Source organism: Ovis canadensis, chromosome 7, assembly GCF_042477335.2.
Source record: "Ovis canadensis isolate MfBH-ARS-UI-01 breed Bighorn chromosome 7, ARS-UI_OviCan_v2, whole genome shotgun sequence".
NCBI lineage: Eukaryota > Metazoa > Chordata > Mammalia > Artiodactyla > Bovidae > Ovis > Ovis canadensis.
In genome coordinates this window covers 95,964,042-95,986,056 of record NC_091251.1, presented here as the reverse complement: position 1 = coordinate 95,986,056, position 22,015 = coordinate 95,964,042, and the positions used below count along the sequence as shown (strand labels likewise).

At 54.2% G+C, this 22,015-nt stretch overlaps 1 protein-coding gene across 1 annotated transcript; it reads right to left on the bottom strand.

Annotated features, from left to right (window-relative positions):
• Window positions 1–321: 321 nt before the first annotated feature.
• VSX2 (visual system homeobox 2) lies at window positions 322–19,257 on the bottom strand. The gene is made up of 5 exons (XM_069597499.1): window positions 18,888–19,257; window positions 17,488–17,572; window positions 13,513–13,636; window positions 1,371–1,551; window positions 322–647 (listed from the first exon to the last, which is right to left on the bottom strand). Exons 1-5 carry the CDS (start codon window positions 19,255–19,257, stop codon window positions 322–324), a joined length of 1,086 nt encoding a protein of 361 aa, XP_069453600.1.
• Window positions 19,258–22,015: the final 2,758 nt, after the last annotated feature.

The window sequence follows — 22,015 nt, the reverse complement described above, 5'->3', positions numbered from 1 at the left end:
GAGACCAGAGGTGGATTCAGACAGTGAGAGTAGCCCAAGAACTGAGTGGAAGCAGCCTGAGGGGGTGGTCTGGGGCAGCAAGAAGGCTTCTGAGTCAGGGATGTGAGGATGAGGAAGGTGCTGGACAGGTCAGAACCAGGTAGGGATGTCTCAGCGTGGCCCAAAGCCTCAGCCACAACGGAGCTGTGCCTGGAGTCACCCGGAGGGTGGTGCATGGAGGGCCTGCGGAGCCCAGGCCTCGCCTGGGAGAACACCTCCCAACACCACAGGCCCCCGAGAAGAGCAGAGTCTGGGGCTCCGGCGTCTGCGCGCACCCTTGGCCTAAGCCACGTCCTCGAGCCGCGCTGGACTCAGCCTCTCCGCCGGCCTGTCTTCGTCCGCGGCCTCCTCTCGCTCCGGCTCCTCGGCGCTGCGGGCCAGGCCGTCAGGGCCGGACACAGTCCCCAGCATCTTGGTGCTGTGCTCCTGCGCTCTAGCTCGGAGCGCGGCGATGCTGTTTTCCCTCAGTTCCTCCTGGGACATGGCAGCGGGGGGCTCGGAACCCCGCTCCTCAGGCTCCGTCTTGTCGAGCTTGGGCAGCGCCTGGCGCTCCGCCTCGGGCTTCCTCCCTGACTCGGCTGCCGCCTCCAGCGACTTTTTGTGCATCCCTAAAAAGAATTGTTGGTATTCGGGTTTAGAAAAGCGCCTGGGAAAGCCATCTTGAACTGAAAAAACGGCAAAGATAGAGAGAGGCCAGAATTAAGGACGAGCAGAAAGCCTTACTACACACACCAATGTCACGTGCGTCCCGGGGGGTGGGGGCAGAGGCTGCGGCGGACCACCAGGCCCGGCAGAGGGCTCCTCCAGGCCATGTCCCTGGGCTCCTGGCCCCCACCCCGGGGATCCTGTCTATCCCTTCACCAGCACAGCACTTGCTTCCCCCGCCCTCCCTCTGGGATACCAGATCTCCGAACCCCAGACAAACTGGCAGGTGGGGAGATTTAGGGGGAAGAAGTCCTTTGGGCAAAGCCAGAATGATGGCCAAAGGGACCTCGGGGCCCCCAAGAGGGGCTATTTCATTGACCACAGCCCCAGCTCTGGCAAGGGAATAGGATACATCCCCTGGGGCAATAGCCACCCCCTCCTCACAGAGCGACAGAACCCACAGAATGAGAGTCCTAGGCACCGAGGGGCAGACACCCAGCCCTGGGTGCAGCCTGCCCTCGAAGGCCCCCCCGCCAAGGGAGACTGGGAGGCCAGCTTCCTGGGGTCTCTCTCCCCCCAGGCTGCTGTGCCCACCAGGCATTCCTGCCCCAGGGCTCTGTCCCGTCCTCGGGAGCCCGCTCCCCTCGCCCCAGGGGCAGGACCCCAGGGAGGGTGTGGGCTCTTACCCAGCAGCCACGGGGCGCAGGAGTCCATGATGCCGTCCTTGGCGGACTTGAGGATGGACTCCGGCAGGGGAATGGAGTGGCGCACCATGGCCCCGTAGAGTCCATACTCAGCCATGACGCTGCTTCGGCCCCAGCACTTTTCCCGCTTCCTCCACTTGGCTCTTCGGTTCTGGAACCAGACCTGCTAGTGCAGAGGAACAGGTCAGGGGCGTCCTCTATGAGGCAGAGGCCAGCACCCCACACACACACCCACACCCGTGTCTGTCTGGAGTTAAGGGCCACACCTCTTTGATTGCCAGTGGCCCCATTACCTGGTGACTTTGGTTTCTCCAAGTAAGGGCATCCTTACTTAAGCTCACCCACCCCTCGGTACCCCTGGGGTTCCTCTTGGTTCAGGGTGTTCAGAGTGAGATACAAGTTTTGCGAGAATATGATGGGCAAAATGATTTTTTTTTTTTCAATCAAAGCAGTTTAGGGTGATGCAATAGGATGCCTCCTGGACTGGGTCTTGCAGCTGGGCAGTTCCCATGTGGTCCTCAGTTTGCCGCTGAGAAACCTGAGCCTCATAGCTCTCATGCAAGGGTTCACACCTCCAGCATCCCTGTCTGACTTGCAGAGGGACAGAGTCCTTTTCAGGGGATGAATTAGCAGTGCCTTTGGTTCAGGCTCTTCCTCCACACCAGAACTCCAGAGGCCAGGGCAGTCCCAGGCAGGCAAGGTGATTGTGGACTCAGGCAGCAGAAGGCATTTCATCCAGGTGTCAGGAAGCCTCAACCTAACCAGAGCCCCAGGCAGGGGATCCTCCCAGGGGGCCTGAGTCAGCCTCCCTTCTCTGCCCTGTCCTGGGCAATCCCTGTGGGGCCTCCGCTCACCCACTTTCCACAGGTTTGGACTTTAACCCTGAGTGATCCTTGGAGGAGCTGGGCAGCCATACCTCAGTCAGGGAGGGAAGATAAAATTCTTTGGTGTGAAGAGTAGAGCAGGTAAAGGTGGGGACCTAGAAGACCGCGGTGAGAGACAACCGCTATCGGTCGCTTCTCTGGCCCCGAAGTTGCCTGCTGCAGGGTGGGAATGAGCATGGGGTTCGCTGGATCTATCAGCGACACCCCATCCGGGTTTTTGGAGGCGATCCCCAGGTCCCGGCCATGCTTGGAGGAGGGAGAAATGTCTTGGTCCCCCCAAGCAGCTTTCCTGAGGTTTCCGGCAGCTGACAGGCGTCAGGGCCAGGGCCAGCTGCACTGTCCCTCAAGCTGGTGAAGAGCCCATGGGAGACGGGTGCACGCAGGAAGGACCTGGGGTCCCGGTGGCCCCCTCGTGTTCTCTTCACAGCCGCTCCACAGGCTCTGACTCCTGGGGGATGGTGGTGGTGGTGAGACGCCCAAGCACCCCAGAAGTAGAGGGTGGGGTGGGGGGAGGGGAGGGCAGAGGCAGGTTCGGAAAAATCTATTAGTTTCCTGGGCGATTTCCATTCCCTCGCCTGGACCAGGTCCCCGCCCCTCCCTCTGGGCCCCCGCCCCCGCCCCCCGCCCCCCGGGCTGCGGCGGTTTCAGCTTTTGATGAAAAATTGCTCCAGCTCTATTCAGGAGGCGGCAAAAGAAGAGTCACCCCCAGGGGCAGCCCTGGGCTGATTGAAAAATAAGTTAATTTCTGTTTGAATCGATGGGCCTCAGGCACTGAAATATCACGGGAAATTAAAGCGTCTGCCCTCCCGGGATCCGCGGCATTGACCCGCACTAATTAATGCTGGGGAGGCAGCTCGAACCGCGCCGCGAGCCGCTCCCCCTCCCCGGGGGACCCCAAACACTCCTCATTTAACTAATTAGACGGGGAAAATTGGGTGTTAATTTGTTTAGGATTTTCCCCCCCTCCCCTTCCTCCCGGCAGCTCCCTTCCCTGCTCCCTCTCCACGCGCGGGGGCGCGGGAAATGAATGCGGGGCTCGCCGGCAGATGGCTGCCCCGGTCACTCTGCAATCTTCTCCGACTTGATTGCTTGATTAGGTCGTTAGCACATTAAAAAAAAAAAAAATTGCTTGCCGTCTGGCGCTGGCGTGATGAGTGGGACGCGCGGCAGCGCCTGGGTAATTTATCTTTTTATACGGCGAAGAATTTGATTTCAATCTGCAGATATATGGGGCGCCTTTGACACCTGTTTAACATCGCGCCGCTGACAGCTTAACCCTTTGCTGCCTCGGCCGCGGGGAGGCCTGGGCGCGGGGGTAAGGGGTAGGGGGAGGCGCGAAATCCGTGCGCCCCTGCGGTTCCCGCCGCCGCCGCCGCCAGGTGGCGGAGTGAGCGCCCCGGCAGCTCCCGGAGGGCCGGGGTCTGCGGCGGAGCGTGTCCAGCTTCATCCAGCAAGGGGGCGCCCCGGCCGCACAGCCGCGCACTCGCGCGGCCGGTCCTCATAGGGCTCCGCGGTCACCGGCGCTTTGCGGAAAGACCGCATGATCAGTACCCACCTTTACACTGACCCTGATTGTGTGAACCCTGTTTGGGCATTTACTCATTTGTAAATAACTAGGAACTTCTAAAAATGGGAGCGATGCGGCTTCAGACTGCTCCCCCGGCCCCTCCAACCCCACACTGACCGGCGCCCGCGCCTGTTAGAAAACGACCACTCCTGAGTCCCCCGGGTGGCGTCGCCCCCAGTGAGCCGCACGCTTGCCACCACTGGGTTTGACACCTCCTGGAAAGCTGTGGAACCAACGCAAGGCCTTCCCCGCCACCCGGGTCTGGACTCACACCGCACTGAGTGAACCCGGTCAAGGAATGGGTCTATGTCACCGGAAGTCTACTAGACGGCTGCGCTCTGGACGCTAAGGAGCTCATAGCGGTGCGCAATGGAGTTGGAACTCGGCCCTCCGCCTGGCCTGGCTCTGCGTTGTGCATATATCTCTCCCCAGCAGCCCTGCCTGTCCAGCAGGCCCTCAGCAATACCCAAGGCCTACGGTTTGTCTGAGACCTCTGTCCTGTCCTGTCCCCTCTTCCCCCTTAGCGCTTGGTGGTCCTCTACAGGTACCCACGTATCTTAAGCTACATTTTCACACAGGGGAAGCATCTAAAAGGGATAAGCCACAGAAAGGTGTATGTGGCCTCTGGTTTTATCCACCTGACAGAGAAGATGGCAAAGCATGAACCCCTTAGTGATGGAATTCCAATGTGGAATTCCGAGTCTGACCACAGAAGGCTGAGAAGACTATCTTGATGAATCTTAAGTAACCCTCTGCCTCCTGGGAAGGAGATGACATTCCTGCTTGAATACAGTGCATTACAGAACAAGGCCACTGGAACCCACGGGGGTGGGGGGTGGGGGCCAGACTCCAGAATGTTTTGGATTTTAGAAAAAATATGAGGTGCATATACTACATGTTCTGTAACATTCAGTAGCAGCAGCACCTCCCCGTAGTCAAATCCATCAGTTCTGATTTCTGCAGCAAAACATACACATATGCATGAGGGACGAATAAAGAGCATGAAGTCCCATCTGGTTTTTGCCAAGAATGAGTTTTGATGACAAACTGATGGAAGAAGTGTGTTTCAGCACGGTTTAGAATCAGGTATCCTGAAGAAGGGATTGTGGAGGAAGCAAAGGCAGAGATGCTCATTAACCACCCCCCCACCCCCCACCCGCCCCTGCCTGGAAAGATGCATTGCCCTGGCTTCCCCAGGATCCCATGAGCTTGAGAGAGGGGGCAGGGCTCTCAGATGAAAACAGCATCTTTACCGGAACACCAAAGAAGGGGGTGCTGACTTGGGGTTTAGATCATTTCTGAGATCTGTAAACAGAACCATTTTCCCCAGTCTCCTGATCTGAACAAATGAATAACTAGTCTGCGGATCAGATTTTGTCCACAGACAGTCCCAGAGGGGTTGGCGCCAGCTGGTCGTTCAATCCAGGAGTCATTCGGACCCTTGGTTATGGGTTCCTGAAACGCCTGGCTCTCTTTGAATACCAGATGCTGCTCCAATTTATGGAAGAAACCTGGACAGCCAAAACAATTTCTCTTTAGGACAGTTGGCAGAGAAGCTGTGGCATTGGTGCCTTGGAGGGAAGTGGACAAGGAATTAGAATTAACCCTAACCACTCTTCATATTTGCCTTTCTCTTCCTTTCCAGGAAGCAACCAGTATGTATGCAGAACTTAAACATTTGCCAGATGCATTGAAAGTTAGTCCTGAGCTGGAATTACCAACTGTGCCCAAAATTGCTAAGTCATCTTGGACAAGTTACTTGCCTTCTCTCAGTTTCAGTCTCTTCAAGCATAATATAAGAATATCTACTTTTCTGGGTTGTTTTGGGGATTAATGAAATAAGTGAGGGGTGCCTAAAATCAGTGTTTGTCCCACAGAAGGTGCTCAATAGATGCTTAGTTCAGTTGTTCAGTTGAGTCCAACTCTTTGCGACCCCATGGACTGCAGCACGCCAGGCCTTCCTGTCCATCACCAACTCCTGGAGCTTGCTCAGACTCATGTCTATCGAGTTGGTGATGCCATCCAACCATCTCATCCTCATCTCATCTCATCCTAGCATCAACAGATGCTACTTATTATTACTTCTGGTTTCCCTGATAGCTCAGTTGGTAAAGAATCCACCTGCAATGCAGGAGACCCCAGTTCGATTCCTGGGTCGGGAAGATCCCCTGGAGAAGGGAAAGGCTACCCACTCCAGTATTCTGGCCTGGAGAATTCCGTGGACTGTATAGTCCATGAGGTTGAAAAGAGTCAGACAGGACTGAGCGACTTTCACTTTCATTATTATTTCAGTGGAGGCACAGAAAGTCAGTGGGAGTCTGTGCAGGGAGCAGGTTCATTAGTGGCATTACTTGCTCCTCTGGCCTCTTCCAAGACAGGCCCTGCAGCAAGGCTGGACTAACTAATAACAACAACCACCCCAGGAGGTGTGGTGGGGGGGACAGAATTAACGTCCAGGCTGTAAGATTTTAATACAGATAGTCTCTAGTTTCCCCTCTAGGGGCTTCCCTGGTGGCTCAGACAGTGAAGAATCTGCCTGCAATGCAGGAGACACAGGTTCGATCCCTGTGTTGGGAAGGTCCCCTGGAGAAGGAAACGGCAACCCACTCTGCTATTCTTGCCTGGAGAATTTCATGGACAGAGGAGACTAGTGGGTACAGTCCATGGGGTCATAAAGAGTCAGACACGACTGAGTGACTAACACTAGACTAGACTTCCCCTCTAGGGGCCAAACAGATGCCCCCTGCAACACCCTCCGCATTTGTAATGTATCCCAGACCCCTGAGGCTCAAATGTAAGAGACCACCTATGCAGACGGCTATGAGAGGGAGCTTGAAGGCCTGGACTGGAGAATTCTATTCTGCCTCCAACTGCCTTTGTGAACTTGGGCATGTTCTTAACCTTTCTGAGCTTCTGATTCTTTGTCTGCCCTATGATACCACTTCCTTGCAAGTTTGTTGTAAAAATTCAATAGAATAGTGCATGGGAAACACCCAGCATGTTGTAAGAACTGGAAATCATTGGCCTGGTGCTGGATGAATTCTACGGACAAATGACCAAATGCTCAGTGATAGTCTTCACAATAAAGCCGGGTCCTCTCATCTCCCACCTTTGAGATTCCTTCATTTAGGCCCTGTTTCCTGCTTGGTCCCTTAGCTCTGGCAAACCCACAGTCCTCCTTCAATTGCTCTCTTACTTTCCAGACTGCACACTTTCTAGAAGCCACTACTCCATGCCCAAGGCAGTCAGGTCGGAACTCTTCAGGAGGACCGGTGTGCAGACCCTGGCAAGGATCAGAGCCCTGCCTTCCTCTTCCAGGCCTCCGAGTGCCTGAGAAAGGGCTCACAAGGGACATCAAGGGTCACCAACGTGGGAGTCCCAGGCAAGGGAGAGTGGGGAAGGTCTTCCAGCTCAAGGAAGAGCCTGGGTTTCCTGGTGTGCTTCCTCTCACAGGTGGTGCCCCGGTAGCACTCAGAGAGCCCAGCTAGGAGGCCTCTGGCTGTCAACAGCTGGTGCCTCCACACCCAGCAGAGAGGGGCCCAAGAGCTCGTGCCTTCATGGACGGACCGGATCCATAAAAGGGCTTCTTGCCAGAGGGATGCTCTTCTGGTCCAGGGCACCCTTCAAGCCGGCCAGGCTATCAGCCCTCTGTCCCCTTTGCGGGTAACCAGGGCATCTCTTGTCCTTGCAAGCTCCCAGCCTTCTAGCCCCACATGATAACATGCCCAGGCTTCCTTCCCTCTGAGATTTCTCCATGGTCACCCCCTAAAGGAGACACCATGCATAATAGATATTCTGCACATTCTGGCCCCCTGGCTACCCCCGGGCCCCGCCCTCCCGTCTTGCCCCAGGCTATCAGGCCCTGCTTCTTTGGCCCCGCGGCAGTTTTCAACACATTCACCTACCTTCCCTCCTCTCCTCTGACTGGAAGCTGATTAATCTGAGCTAGTTGCTGGCGTGATTTAACGACCTTGCACTCCACGCGCACTCAGCACTTCTGACAACATGTTTCAGCACACCCTTTGCAGTCCCAGCTTCAGGCTCAGAGAAGCTTGGCGTTGCTGTAGCCTCTGAGGTCCACTAGAGGGCAGCTTGGCCTATGTTTCCTGGCAGGCCCAGGGAGCATCCTTCCCTGAATTCCTGGACAGGTCATTCCACTGTGTCACTCAATACTCCTCTTTCTTCCACTCATATTAACTCACTTAAAGCAGAGACACTTTTCCTGAGCCTCTGACCCAGCATTTTTACACTGGTTACATACAGTCACCTGGAGAGCTTTAAAAACAAACAGGGCTTCCCTGGTGGTCCAGTGGTTAAGAATCCACCTTCCAATGCAGGAGACAAGGGTTCAATCCCTGGCCCCGGAAGATCTCACATGCTGCGGAGCAACTAAGCCTGTGCACCACAGCTACTGACCCATGTGCTGCAAGAACTGAAACCCTTGCGCCCTAGAGCCTGGATTCCAGAACAAGAGAAGCCCCCTGCAATGGGAAACCTGCTCATGGCAGCTAAAGACTAACCCCTGGGGCAGGGGGATGGGGTGGGAGGTGGGAGAGAAGTTCAAGAGGGAGGGGATATATGTATACCTATGGCTGATTCATCTTGATGTATGGCAGAAACCAACACAATACTGTAAAGCACTTACCCTCCAATTAAAAATAAATACATTTTTTAAAAGGAAAAAATAATACAATAGTCTAGAAATCTTGAAGTTATATTTTCAATTTTAGTTTCTCAAAATAAAGGCATTCAAGAAATTTGAGAAAGAAAAAAAAAGAATAGCCACCGCTTGTCACAACTAGAGAAAGCCCTTGTGCAGCGATGAAGACCCAGTGTACCCAAAAAAAAAAAAAAAATAGATGCCATAGCCACACACCAAACCAGTTAAATCAGTATTGCTAAGTGTGGGAGGCTGGCACAAGTAATTTTATTTTACTTTAAATATTTATTTATTTATTTGGCTGCACCAGGTTCTTAGTGGCAGCATGTGGGATCTAGCTCTCTGACCAGGAATCGCACCTGGGCCTCCTGCTTTGGGAGAACAGAGTCTTAGCCACTGGACCATCAAGGAAGTCTCTGGCATGAGTAATTTTTAAAAGCTGCCCTGGGACTTCCCGGGTGGCCCAATGGTTAAGAATCTGCCTTCCAATGCAAGGGATGATTGGGGAACTAAAATCCCACATGCCTCAGGGTAAGCCCTAGAAGAGCCTGCATGCTCAGTCACTTCAGTCATATCCAACTCGTTGCAACCCCATGGACTGTAGCCCACCAGGCTCCTCTGTCCATGGGATTCTCCAGGCATGAATACTGGAGTGGATTGTCATGCCCTCCTCCCAGGGATCTTCCTCACCTAGGAACTGAACCTGAGTCTCCTGCATCCCCTGCATTGCTGGAAGATTCTTTAATGCTGAGCCACCAGGGAAGCCCTGAAGGGCCTGCATGCCTCAACAAAAACCCAGTGCAGCCAAAAGTTTTTTTTTTTTTTAATATAAATAAAGTAAAAAAAAGCAATCAATCAGTTGAAAGCTGCCCTGTGTTTCTAATCCATTTCCCAGGCTGAAACACACTGCAGTCTTTTCCCATCCATGTGGTTATCTATTAACTTCTGGGATGTAATCCTCTAAAACTTTGTTCCCCAACCCTTGGGCAGGGACCACGTTAAAAGAGACAGAATGGAACAGCGCTAGTCAGAGAATCCAAACCTCATCCTTCCAAACATACCAGGTTGTTAAGAGTGGAGGTGAGATGGCTCTGTTCACTTGCACGTCTGTAATATAGGCATTCTAAATAAGTATAACTTCTGTCAGAAAACATATAGTAACACATAAGTGAACATATCAAAATTGAGAATGAATGGCCCACAGAGGAAATAAACTCAGTCTGGAAACCATTTCCTCTTCCCCAGGGCTGACATCTGGTGGGGGCTTCCAGAATGCCACATCCTAGCACTTCTCAGAGACACAGAAAGGACTTTGCATCTGGCTCTGATATGAAGTCCATCCTAAAGGAAATCAGTCCTGAATATTCACTGGAAGTAATGATGCTAAGCTGAAACTCCAATACTTTGGCCACCCAATGCGAAGAACTGACTCATTGGAGAACACCCTGATTCTGGGAAAGATTGAAGGCAGGAGGAGAAGGGGATGACAGGATGAGGTGGTTGGATGGCATCACTGACTCAATGGACATGAGTTTGAGCAAGCTCCAGGAGTTGTTGATGGACCGGGAAGACTGGCATACCTGCGGTCCATGGGATTGCAAAGAGTCGGACACGACTGAGTGACTGAACGGAACTGAACTAATATGAAGACTAGAAATCTCTTCTTCCCCTAACAGTGCAACTTATCCCTTCACCCCAACTTAGAGAGATGTACAGGGGGGAAGTGCTTGCCCTCAAAGCATAAAAGTCGAGGAAATCAGCCACTATTAAGGGGGCTGACCCCTCATCACTGCAATTGGCATTAATTATTCCAGTTCCTGTAGATAAGTCCTCCCTTTACCTTCATTTGCTCTCTTGAGATAGTACTTGAGTGGTACTGGGTTTGAATCCCAGTCCACCACTTACTTCACCTCTCAGCCCCTCAGTTACTTCATCCAGAAAGGGGGGATAAGAATAGCATCTAACTCATCTAATTGTGAAGAAGCGATGAAAAAAGGCCTGGAAAGTGGCTAAGCATAGCACATGTCTGACTTTTCACATCTACACTGGGTTCTCATTAGATAGTAGGTCTCAGACACATCCGAGGGCTTCCTTGGGTAGGTTCCACCAATGGCAGCCCAGAGCCAGAATGGGAGAGGAGACACTGAGGAGACGGCTCTCTGGGAGGGATTCCCCCTCTTCCTTTTACAGATGAGAGATGGGAAGTGAGTTGGCTTCTGCCATACCTGGTCAGTGTCAGAGCCAGAACTAAGATCTGGATCCTTGATTGAATATCCAGTCCCTTAACCTTTCCATTCCACCTGAGGATGTCTAACTTCAGACTTGGAGCCTCTAATAACTTCCCCCTTCCTTCTTTTCATGGCAAAAGGAGAAGGTGGCAGAGGATTAGATAGTTAGATAGTACCACCGACTCAATGGACATGAATTTGAGCGAACTCCAAGAGATAGTAGAGGACAGAGGGAGCCTGGCACGCTACAGTCCATGGGGTCACAAAAGGTTCGGACATGACCAAACAGCAACAGTAGAGTGCATCCAATGGTGGAATGGTCAGCCCCAGGTGGACACACAGGCCCCACGCTGGGCCCTCTGCTAAACACAACACACACGACTTCATCATAGCTGCAACTGCTGCTGTCATGCCCATTTTACAGATGAGCAATGGAGGCGCAGGCTGGTGAAGTGTGACCTGTCCACAGCCATTCAAATAACTGGTACCTGGTGAGGCCAGGACGGTATAACTCTGGAGTGGGTGTCCCTAACCACTGCACCACCCTGCCTCTCCTGTGCACGTCCTGTACTTAGAACACCAGTCACACAGGAATTGCTCTGCGGGTTGGAGCTTTGATAGATAGTTGTCACTAATAGATGTGAAGTCCTTTCCCAGGCCACTTGGTAAAAACATTTGGTTGGGCATGCATGCTAAGTCATTTCAATTGTGTCTGACTCTTTGCGACTCTATGGACTGTAGCCCACCAGGCTCCTCTGCCCATGGGATTCTCCAGGCAAGAATACTGGAGTGGGTTGCCATGCCCTTCTCCAGGGGATCTTCCCGACCCAGGAATCAAACCTGTATCGTGTCTCTTAGTCTTCTGCTTTGGGAGGCAGGTTCTTTTACCACTAATGCCACCTGGGAAGCCTCAAAATATTTGGCGATTGGGCCATTTGATAACTCGCACCCTCTGGGGGCAGCATGTAGCTAAAGAACTAGGCAGTGCTGGAAGAGTTACAGAGACCCTTGCCTTGGTTCACCAATAGCCACAGATTCCACAGTCAATCCTTGCAGTCCAGGAAATTAAGGTACTCCACACCCTTGCTCCTCCATGCTGGTGCTGGTGATTTCAGACACCAACCTGTAGGCAACCCCTCAGACAATTTTAAGAAGTCTAGAGTCTGCGGGCTGAGCGTTTATAGCAATGCAGTTACAGCTGAGGGCAAACTCTCCTTATAGCCTTCGGACTCTCCCACCCACCACTACCACCACCATGGCCAGATTTTAGGGCAACCCACTGCAGGAGATGAGCTGTTCCACTCTACTGGTCAATAGTGCAAATGTGCAACCAACCAAAGGGGAAGTCTGGCAACCTCACCAACCCTGGCTGCTTGTAAGGACCAGCTTTACCCTAATAAAGGCCAGGTAGGGGTTACCACCACATATGAATTGGATTGGGTCTTGGCTTACACACACACACACACACCTACACACACACAGAGGATTCAAAATCAACATCCAGCCTTTCCCCATTGTAACTTAGTTGGGTGGGGATGATGGATCCAGGCCACCATGGATAATGCACCAAACAGATAATCTGCTTATGAATAATTGAGCTTATTGTTAGTGTCACCGTCTAAAGCCATTGGCTGAAATTCCCAACAGACTTCCAGGGGAGAGGAAGGCTCTTCTGGAAAAGCAGCTCTCGCCTCATTCCCCATTCTCTGGTTCTCCAGTAAGGGAGTACAAAGAACCTACACACCTTATTTGGTTCCTTCGCTGGACTTGTCCCCTCCCCGCTCCTCCCCCTGCCCCCAAACACACATCACACCTGGAGACACAGAGGAGGAAATTTGGAGCAGAAGGGTTTCAGGAAGTCTGGACCCTCCCTGCCTTTCCCAGCCTTGGCAGGTCAACTACTCCGGGCCACTCAGGTGTCCCGACAGAAGCAGCTCTGATTCAAGGTCTTGAATCAGCTATGGCAACCTCAAATCTTCTGGAAATGTTTTTCCACCCCAGCCACCCTTCCTCTTCATGGAGGCCCTGTCTGGAGAATCATCAGACTTCATTTCCTCCTGGAGGAATGATTAAGCAACCCATTTCTGTCCACCAAGGGGAGTCCTGGACTTGGGAGGATCCTGCTGTTGCTGAAAGGAGGCCTGGTGCCCAGCACAGCTGAGGACAGCCCCAACCAGTCAGGGCTGGCTCTCCACAAAACTCTCCAGTAAGGAGGTGAGGGGAACGACTTAATGAGCACCTCCTGGGCTGGTCCAGGAGACTCCAGGAGCAGGAGCCCTGGGGAGGACCAGCTGCTGGGTTGTGAGAAGTAAGGAGCCTCAGGTGGATGGAGGCGGTGGGGAGTAGGTAGGAAGGGAGGGGGCAAGGTCTTCCTCATGGGGGAGGCAGCTCCCCTCCACCCCCAGGCACCTAGGCCTTGAAGCAGACATTTACCGCCTGGGAGACACCTGCCGCACCAGAGACCCTGCTCAGAATCCTAGACCCACCCCGAACTCTGTCTGCAACCACAGGTGCCCCTCATGGCCTGCCATACTCCTCAGGAAGACCACAGTCTGCAGCCACAGGCCACATCTTGTCTGCCAAGTCTCCCGTCCCTCCAGCAGCCCCCATCTCACGTGGTAGGTATTCAGCTAATATCTGCTTAAAAGAACTGTTCCATGAGGAGGTGGTTACAGACAAGCACACACTGGAGCAGGAGGGAGAGAGAGGGATGTGTGGGACCCTGGGGCAGCCGATGTCCCTGAGGGTGAAGAAAATGTGAGAGAGGGACTCAGGGCTGTTTTACCTGTATCCTGTCTTCGGGCAGCTCCGTTTTCATGGCCAGCATCTCCCGGGCATAGACGTCAGGGTAGTGGGCTTCATTGAATGCCTTCTCCAGCTCCTCTAGCTGGTAGGAGGTAAAGATTGTCCTGAGGGGAGCAAACCCAGAGAGTTAAACCCAGCAAATCCCTAAAATGGAAAGAGTTTGTCCCAGAGAGGACAGAATAGCCCTCTCCTACAGCTCCTGCTGCTGCTGCTACGTCGCTTCAGGCGTGTCTGACTCTGTGCGACCCCATAGGCGGCAGCCCACCAGGCTCCCCCGTCCCTGGGATTTTCCAGGCAAGAACACTGGAGTGGGTTGCCATCTCCTCCTCCAAACCCAGCCTGGGCCAGTACAATCAAATACAATCCCTCTCTCCTGCCCCCATCCCCAGACACCCTCTGGACTCTTCATTCCAGTTTGAGGACCCACACTGCCTTCTAGTGGTTAGGCATTATTTCAGCCTTCGGGGACATTTCATACTGGGAATCTTCTGAAAGTGCTTTGGGGGAAGGATGTTAAGACACAAGTTTTAGGAAACTGCAGAAAGGCCCTATTCCTCCTCCCAGGCACTGAACGAAGGGCTCACCAGGTAAATAAGTGCTTCAGTCCCAGGCAGGACCTGCCGCCCCGGGCTCCCCTCACAGACAGGAGAGTTGATCTTTTAAAATGTACTTAAGAGTTCAAAGACTCACCAGAAGGTCAAATGCAGCTGCCGCCCCAGGGTTTCTACTGTGGGGAACTAACCGCACCTCCCAGCCCCTCACCCCACCCTGCTCGCTGGCTCTGGAGAGCTGCCCTCAGAGTCTTACGGGCAGGGAGGGAGGGAAGGGGGCGTGCTCTGTCCTTTCTGGTGCCCCGAAGGCAAGGGCCACCTTCCCACCATCCCACCACACCCAGGTTCAGCCACTCACCCGGCGGGAGCCCCATTTAGGGGCAGTTAACTCAGGTCATCCCGACAGAGCCTACCTACACAGCCCCCAACCCCCGCAGAGCAGTTTACATTGACCTATTTTGAGTTATTAACATAAACTGCTTTAAGAGTCCAGTAAAAGCTACATCCTCTCTGCTAGCAAATGGATATGCTCCAGCACACAGTTTTCCACCTCCGGTATTTAGGGGGTTCGTAATCCCCCTTTCTCAAATAAATGCACTACACACCCCCTTACCAACATAAATTCTTCTCTTCAAACCTGAATTTCACCAAGTTCTAGGCGACCTTTATCCTGCACCTTCCTCAACAAGCTGGGGTGTAATACGGTCCAGATTTTACAGACTCAGCTTCTACAATGGCTGAAGTAGAGCCTCTGGGATTTGAACCCTGGGGCCAGTATGAGGGGAGGTTAAAATCTCTCCCTGCAGCCTCTGATGTCACCCAGCCTGAGGAAAAAGTACGAATGGAAACCCCAGGTATTCCTGCTGCCGGTGTCGGCTTTGGCATCCTGGAGGATGATACAGGGGAGGTGTGAGAGAGAAAGATTCTGCTCTTTATGGAAAATGACTGGTTTGATTCTAAATCGTTGCTCCTATTCTCTTGGGGGGAATGGAATGCTTATGTATACAGAAAGTTAATTCTTCAGAATTTTGAAGATCTGCTGTTTTCTATTTCTCTCCTGCCACTTACTGAAAGGGCCCCTGAACAGACAGTCAAAATAAACAATCAAAACGTGTACGTCTTCTTCAAAACTAGGAAAAATGAGACCCAAAGCTATTGTGGCCTGGCCAAAGCCAAAGAAGAGAGATGAGGGCAGATCATTCAGCGGTTCGAGTGCCAGACTCTGCTTGGGAGAACTCTTATTAAAAAAAAAGAAAGAAAGAAAGGAATTAAGAAACGAAATGAAACGATGCCTCAGATTCCCCAGACTTGCCTGGAAAATCCCATGAACAGAACAATCTGGTGGACTCAGTCCACGGGGGTCGCAAAGAGTCAGACATGACTGAAGTAACCTACCAGACCCTTCAGTTTCCCATCGTGACCAGTCTATCAGAGCTGAGCCTCACAGGTAAAGAGAAGAAAATCGGAGAGACTCCATCCCCACTCCCCTCTCTAACTCCTCCAAGCCCCCTATGTTTCTGGGAGGTTAAGGGATCTTCATCTCTTATCACCAGATTCCAAGGTTTCTTACCTGAACTCCCCAAATGAGAGATGCTCAGATTTTTTTTTTACTAATTAAAAATGGCACCAGCCATTCTCCTGTCTCCAATGACCTGTTCCCCTCACACATTAGAAATAGCCTGGAACCTAGTGCAGTTGACCAGCTGTCCTGTCTCCTAGGGGACCTGAAACACCCAAAGTTTTCCCCAGGGGAGAGGGTATCAAGTGAGGACAGAAGGTTGAGAACCTTAGGATGGACTTTGGACTGTGTGTCAGCCAGCTCCAAGTGCCACACAAGGAGATGCCGCTGTGCAGAAACACTGTCCTTGCTCTCCTTGCTCGGGGAATCCCTCCCCCAACCCAATTCGGACAGCAGCACAGAACCCGGTCAGCCGGACTCCCACCTGCCCTCCGGCAGCCCAATGGCAGACAGGATTACCGACGCAACCCCCCACCCCCACCCCAACCTGCTAGCCTGGGACCAGCCTGAGTTGGGTGCATAGGAGGTGTTTTAATGAATATTTGTTGAACCAATGAATATTAAAAAATGACCCAGAATCAGGACTAAAAACAACGTTTCCGTTCACAATAAAACACAACAAAACAAAACCAAACAGCTGCCTGAAGGGAACAAACTGAGGTCACCAAGAAACCGAGCCAAAGTTCACCCGCATTCAAGTGGAAACCTGTAGGGGTCTGAGAAGTCAGGAAGAACCGATTTAAAATGTGGGGTCGTTTCCGGGGGTGAAGGAAGAGAGAAACGCAGACAAGCACCCAGAGACAGTGTGCAAAGAGGATGAGAACAAACTGGGGAGAAGAGGATGAGGTGGGTGGGGAGAAGGAGAGCGCCCCAGGGGGAAATGTCCGCAGGGCGGGAGGGAACCCTGGAGGGGGAGCCCACCCGCACAGCGACAGAGAGAGAAGCGGGAAAACAGGGCCAGGGCGAGCACAGGGTAGCGCCTGCAAGCGGCACCGGCAGAAAGTCTGGTCAATTTTTGTTTCTCACTTCTTTATTTCTTGAAACCCTCCTGATAAATTTATACAAGGAATTGGTAGCGGAGGTGCAGGCCAGGAAGAGAACGCGGGTCTCGGGCAGGGGCATTACTTTGCAGGACTGAATTTTAACTTTGTGCAAGTGATGTCTGTGTCTAAAATATTTAAAGGAAAACAAAGCCAAATAACCTCTCTTTTTCGTCTGTATGCTGCAATGCAGCCCATTCCACTCCAGCCAGGGCTGGCTGGGGCATCCAGTCCACTCACTCCTTCCTCCCCATTTTACAGACAAGGAAACTGAGGCTTAGGGATCACAGAGGAGCAGAGGCCGAAGGCAAATTTGCCATCCATGGGGATATCACGCTCAAGATTTGGCCAGCGATGAGAGCAGAAAGACAGGGGGTTGGTGGCGCTGACAGCGACAGCGGGGAGGAACGGGGGACCGAGCAGGGGGCAGAGGAACCGGCTGGGGCGGGAGGCGAGAGCCGACCTGCCCGCCCAGTGATGTGCGCGATTCTACCAATGTGCCGAGGCGGGGATGACATATGGGTGTCTCCAGCCCCTCTCTGGGTAGGGTTTGGCCCTATTTGAGGCCTCTCCTTTCTCCCGGAGAAGCAGGAGAAAGCCCGAAACGTGCGGTTTCCTCGGCGGCCTCTCCTAATCCTCACCCGGCATGGCCGGACGCCAGGGCCCCGGGAGGATGTCCCCAAACCACGCCTGGTCTCCCAGTCCGACCTCCCCGTCCCGGCACAGCCGCGGACCTCGGATCTACAGCCGGCAAGATTCGGGTCCGAGGGACCCGATCCTCCGAACTGGGGACAGCAGGGGATGGGTGAGCACGAAGGTGACAGAAAGCGCTGCAGGGGCCTTACCTGTGTCGCCGCTTCTTCCGTTTCTTGGTCTGGTTCAAAGCCGATTTGGACATTTTCCGGTCGCTGGAGGAAACATCTTCAGAATCTGAAAAGCGGGCGGAGGTACAGGCGGCCGAATGGAGGGGGGCGCGCACGGCAACCCCCGGGCGCGTCGGGCTCCCGAAGCCCAGCGAGGGGCCCACTCCCGGCGGCCTCGGGGAGCCGCCCGGCCTGCTCGGTCTCCCCGGGAAGCCCTCGGCGAGGGCGACCCCATCCCTAAGCCGAGGCTGTTTCTACTCAGGCCGGCGCCGGAATCCGGAGGTGGTGGACGGATTTCGTTGTAAGAGAAGCAAAGGCCCAGACACGCCTGGGACGCGGACGGCGGGGGAGCGAGACAGCCTCCCGGGTCGCAGGGTCCCCCTCCGGCGGTGCTCGGGGCTCGGCGCCCTCCCTTGCGCTTGCAGACCCGGCGCCAGGCGCAGAAGGTGGCCCCCCATCCCCTCGGAGCGGAGCCCGGGGCGCGGAGAGCCGGACTCCGGGAAGAGAGAGGGGCTTCCCGGGCACAGCCCCCTTTCCACTGCCCGCACCGTGCGGCCCTGCTCGGATCTGGAGAGACTGCGGCGCGCCACTTTCGTTGCCCCTCCAGATATTAATAAAAATAAACAAATAAAACGAGAGCGGAAAATCAGGGGAATCGAAGAGCGCGAACCAGAGGCAGAGGGCCGAGCCGACGGAGAGGTGCGGCCGGGAAAGCGGCCCGGAGGTTCGGTGGCCCCCTAGCCCGCGAGGGTCGGGATCCCGGATAAGGTGACGCTCAGGTGGGATCGCGGATGCCGACCGCTTGGGCTGCCGCGGTGGCCAGGTGGTCCTGAAGCTCGCGAGGCGAAAAATCAAACGCAGCTGACCAGTGCGGGGTGGGTGGGTCGGGGGTTGGAGCGGAGAGAAGAAGAAGGACAAGACAACTTTGGACATCAGGGCTGGGGCCCGAAGCTGACATCGGCTTCCCCGGGCGCTGACGCCCGGAACGGAATCGGGCTGTAGGAGCGTGGTTCCTCTGAGAGGCCGCAGCCCAAGTGGAGCAGAGAAGGGGGACCCCCGGCCTGCCCCACGGGCTCCGACACCCAAAGCCCCTTTTCCAGTGGGGCCCCAACTGGGCGCTGCCGCAGAACAGGGTTCAACGCGCAGACAGGACAGCTCGGCTTCCGGAAACGCGGGGGCCCAAAGCCGGCCACCGCGGGGAGCATCTTCCCGGCCCCCTGGTCACGGGCGCGTCGGCCCCAGGTCCGCGCTGCGACCCTTCGGCCTGGCACCAACTTCTGCACCCGGAGGAGCAGGCCTGGCGATGCAAGCCAGAGCCGACGGCGTGAGGTTCCCGCTTCTCACCCCAGTCGGGCAAGCCACACATCCTCACCCTCACCTACCCGAACTGGCCGTCTGGCTGGTGTCCAGCGGCCCCGACGCTCTGCCCAGCGGCTGTAAGTGGACGCTCTGCGGGTCGGACAGCACTTCCAGGAAGGTGGGCTGTGCGTAGAAGCCGGGGAGCCCCCCGGGCCCCAGTAGCCCCATGCCGCCCACTCCTGCGGGACTGAGTACGGAGCGCGCAGCCAGCAAGTGCCCGGGGGCCAGACCGTCGAGGGTAGCACGCGGGTGGGAGCTGGGGGGCTCCTTGTTTAAGCCCAGGATCTCCTGAATGCCAAACCCGGTGCACCTGCCCGGGGCGCCCCCCGAGGTACTCTTGGCCACTGTCTCGGCTTTGGGCTTGCTCAGCGCTTCTCCCGCTTTCCCGGTCATCTCTCGGCTCTTTGGAGGGGCCGATGCCGCAAGCCTTGTGCTCCCCCCACCCCCCCGGCTGGCTCCCCGCTTCACGAAGTTGGTCCCAGGTGCCCCCTGCGATGTCTAATGCTCTGGAGCCCCAAGGAGATTCCCCTTTTATCCAACCAGGCGACAGCCCAAGTGGGGTCAGAGCTGAGCAGCCAATCACCGGGGCCAAGAGCGATTAGGAATTCCAAAAAGCTGGCAGCTCCCTCCGCAGGCAGCGCTGAGGGGCCAGGGCGCTGGGGGCCGGGGCACCGGATGGGCTCTGTAGGACATCCATGGGCAGGGGCCCCCAGAGACTGAGATGAGGCAACAAGATTCAGGGCAGTCCCAGGAGGTGGATGGCTGGGGGTTCTGGGCAGAGCCAGCTTGGACTGTCCCTGGGGTAGGGTGGGAGGATGGGATGAGGGCAGATGCTGGAGACTGGGAGCCCTGCTCCCTCCCTCCCTCAACTCCCATTCAGGTTTGGCAGGGTCAAAGAAGCCCAGATATGGGACCCCTGGGGAAAAGGAAGAGCAAGGAAGGCCAAGAGTCCTGGGCAAGCTGTGTGGTGACAATGGGGAGAAGGAAGGGCCTGGGGTTTGAAGTGGGAGATGTGGAGATCTCCAAAGCATGGGATACAATGCCTAGTTCAGAAGAGCTACTCGGTAAATATCCCCCAATGAATGAATGAATAAAGGGGTCAGGTGTAGGTGTCCCTGGAGGTAAAGAGGAGTGGTGGTGACTTCTTCTGGAGGACACTGGACATCTGAACACTTTCCTAGAATAAAGCAAGAAGTTCGCCCAAAAGATTTGCTCTTCTATCCATTCCCTTAACTAATAAGTGTTGAGCCCTTACCAGCTCTGAGCTAGGAGCTAGGGGTTCTCAGTCAATCAGGTGGCCAAGTCAGAGGGTCTGCTATACCTCAGAGTTCACTGAGCAAACAAATGAAGAGGAGAGCATTGTTGATGTGGAGGGAAGGAGGAGGGTGTGAGGGGCAACCAAAAGGTGAGCTTCTGTCCCCAGTCTACAGGGGATCCCTTGCCTAACTCCTGTGTTGGAAGCTGCAGAAATGCACCCAACTGGGCCATTTGAAAGGGAACCGGTCCATGAGAGGCAGCAGGATACTGCTTTAGGCAGGCAGGCCCCTCACCCAGAGAAATAAGAAATGCCTGAATTCCAAAGGTGGGCAGTGGAGCTACTGATTCCTTGCTTTCAGGGAGGACGGCTCCTTTGGGTCCAAGTGTTAAGTGAAGGTGATTCTACACACACACACACACACACACACACGCATGCATGCACCGTGGACCCTGGAGTGCCTGCACTCCATCTCCTCAGCTAATGCTTCTGTGAGCTTTTTGCGGCTGAGGACTGTCCACCTTGGTATTTAATACTTGCCTCTCCACTGTGCCTAGCATAGCATATAGTAGGCTTTTAATAAGGGCTTCTTGACTTGAAAGCCCTCTACAAGGGGAAATAAAGATAGGGTCAGTTGCTTTGGGCAGACCCTAGAAAACAAGGCTGGTGAGAAATTCCATTCAGGATTTCTGGGCTAGTCAACAGCAAACTTCCAAATAGACTGAAATCCCATCACTCTCCCAGCCTACCGCCAGAGTATCCAGTGCCCTCTGGTCACCATGAGGCCAATCTGAGAAGTAAGAGGAAACCTTATAGGATATGGAAGCTGAGGCCTTGCTAACAGGCCTGTTGGAAGGTGGGTCTTCATCTCCTCTGGCCTGGTCCGCATAGGAGCCAGAACTAGGCAGGGACATCCCTCATTGCAGGGGTTGTCTGGGAAATAGGCACTGTTCACTCTAATGACTGCCTCCTTATCCCATAATAATGCCTTGCTTACTGCGCACCCATGTTCCTGAGTCCATTTACACAGCATGTTATCAGGTCTTCACAAGAACCCAATTAGCATCTTGGTTCCACATTTTGAAGCTGTCATAGCTATTCTTACTTGCAAGGTGTAGACTCAGGGATATGCAGTCTCAAAGGCATCCTTCACCTTTATTCTATGGAGTTGGATTCCTTGTGGTACCAGTCACACAGACAACCATGTGAATGGTGCCCCCTGGAGCTGTGCAAAGCAGTGGCTCTGCTTCCAGATAAGAATTTCTATCCTCATTTCTTGAATGTGAAAACTTAAGTTTCCAGGAAGGTTAGGTGACTTGTCCCAAGCTCCCTAGCTTGGGAGCAAGTAAGTAGCAGAGGCCAGACTCAACATCAAATGAATCTGGTGTCAAAAGCTGTTTTCTTTTGACTCCATCCCTCTCTTGGCCTCCTTTCTATGCCAGCCTACCCTGGGAGGATAAATGGGAATGTTTCATAAATGGCAGTTGTCATATCCCTGACTTATCACAGGATATCCACGATGAGCCAGATGCCAGCCAATGGGCAAGGACATGAGTGATGGAAAACAAGCATGTGAGTGATGGAAACTCGGCTCTTGCCAAGAGATGAGAATGAAAAATCTCTTGACCAAACCTTGTGTCTGAAGCTGCTAGTTCCCACTCTCAGTGAGATGGTCTCCATCCCACCCTAGGAGGCTGGGAACAAGGACAACCCCAGGCCCTCTGAGAGGCACACTTGCTAGAAGCTGCAGTGAAGGGAGGACCCAGGTCAGCCTGCAGCCAGCACACCCCCCCCCCTTGGAACTGGACTCTGGGAGGACTCCTGGTTGGAGTGTCTCTGAGCTGCCCTACTGAGGCTAGACCCAGACTGAGACCATTTGTGGACTCTGAAGTGGGG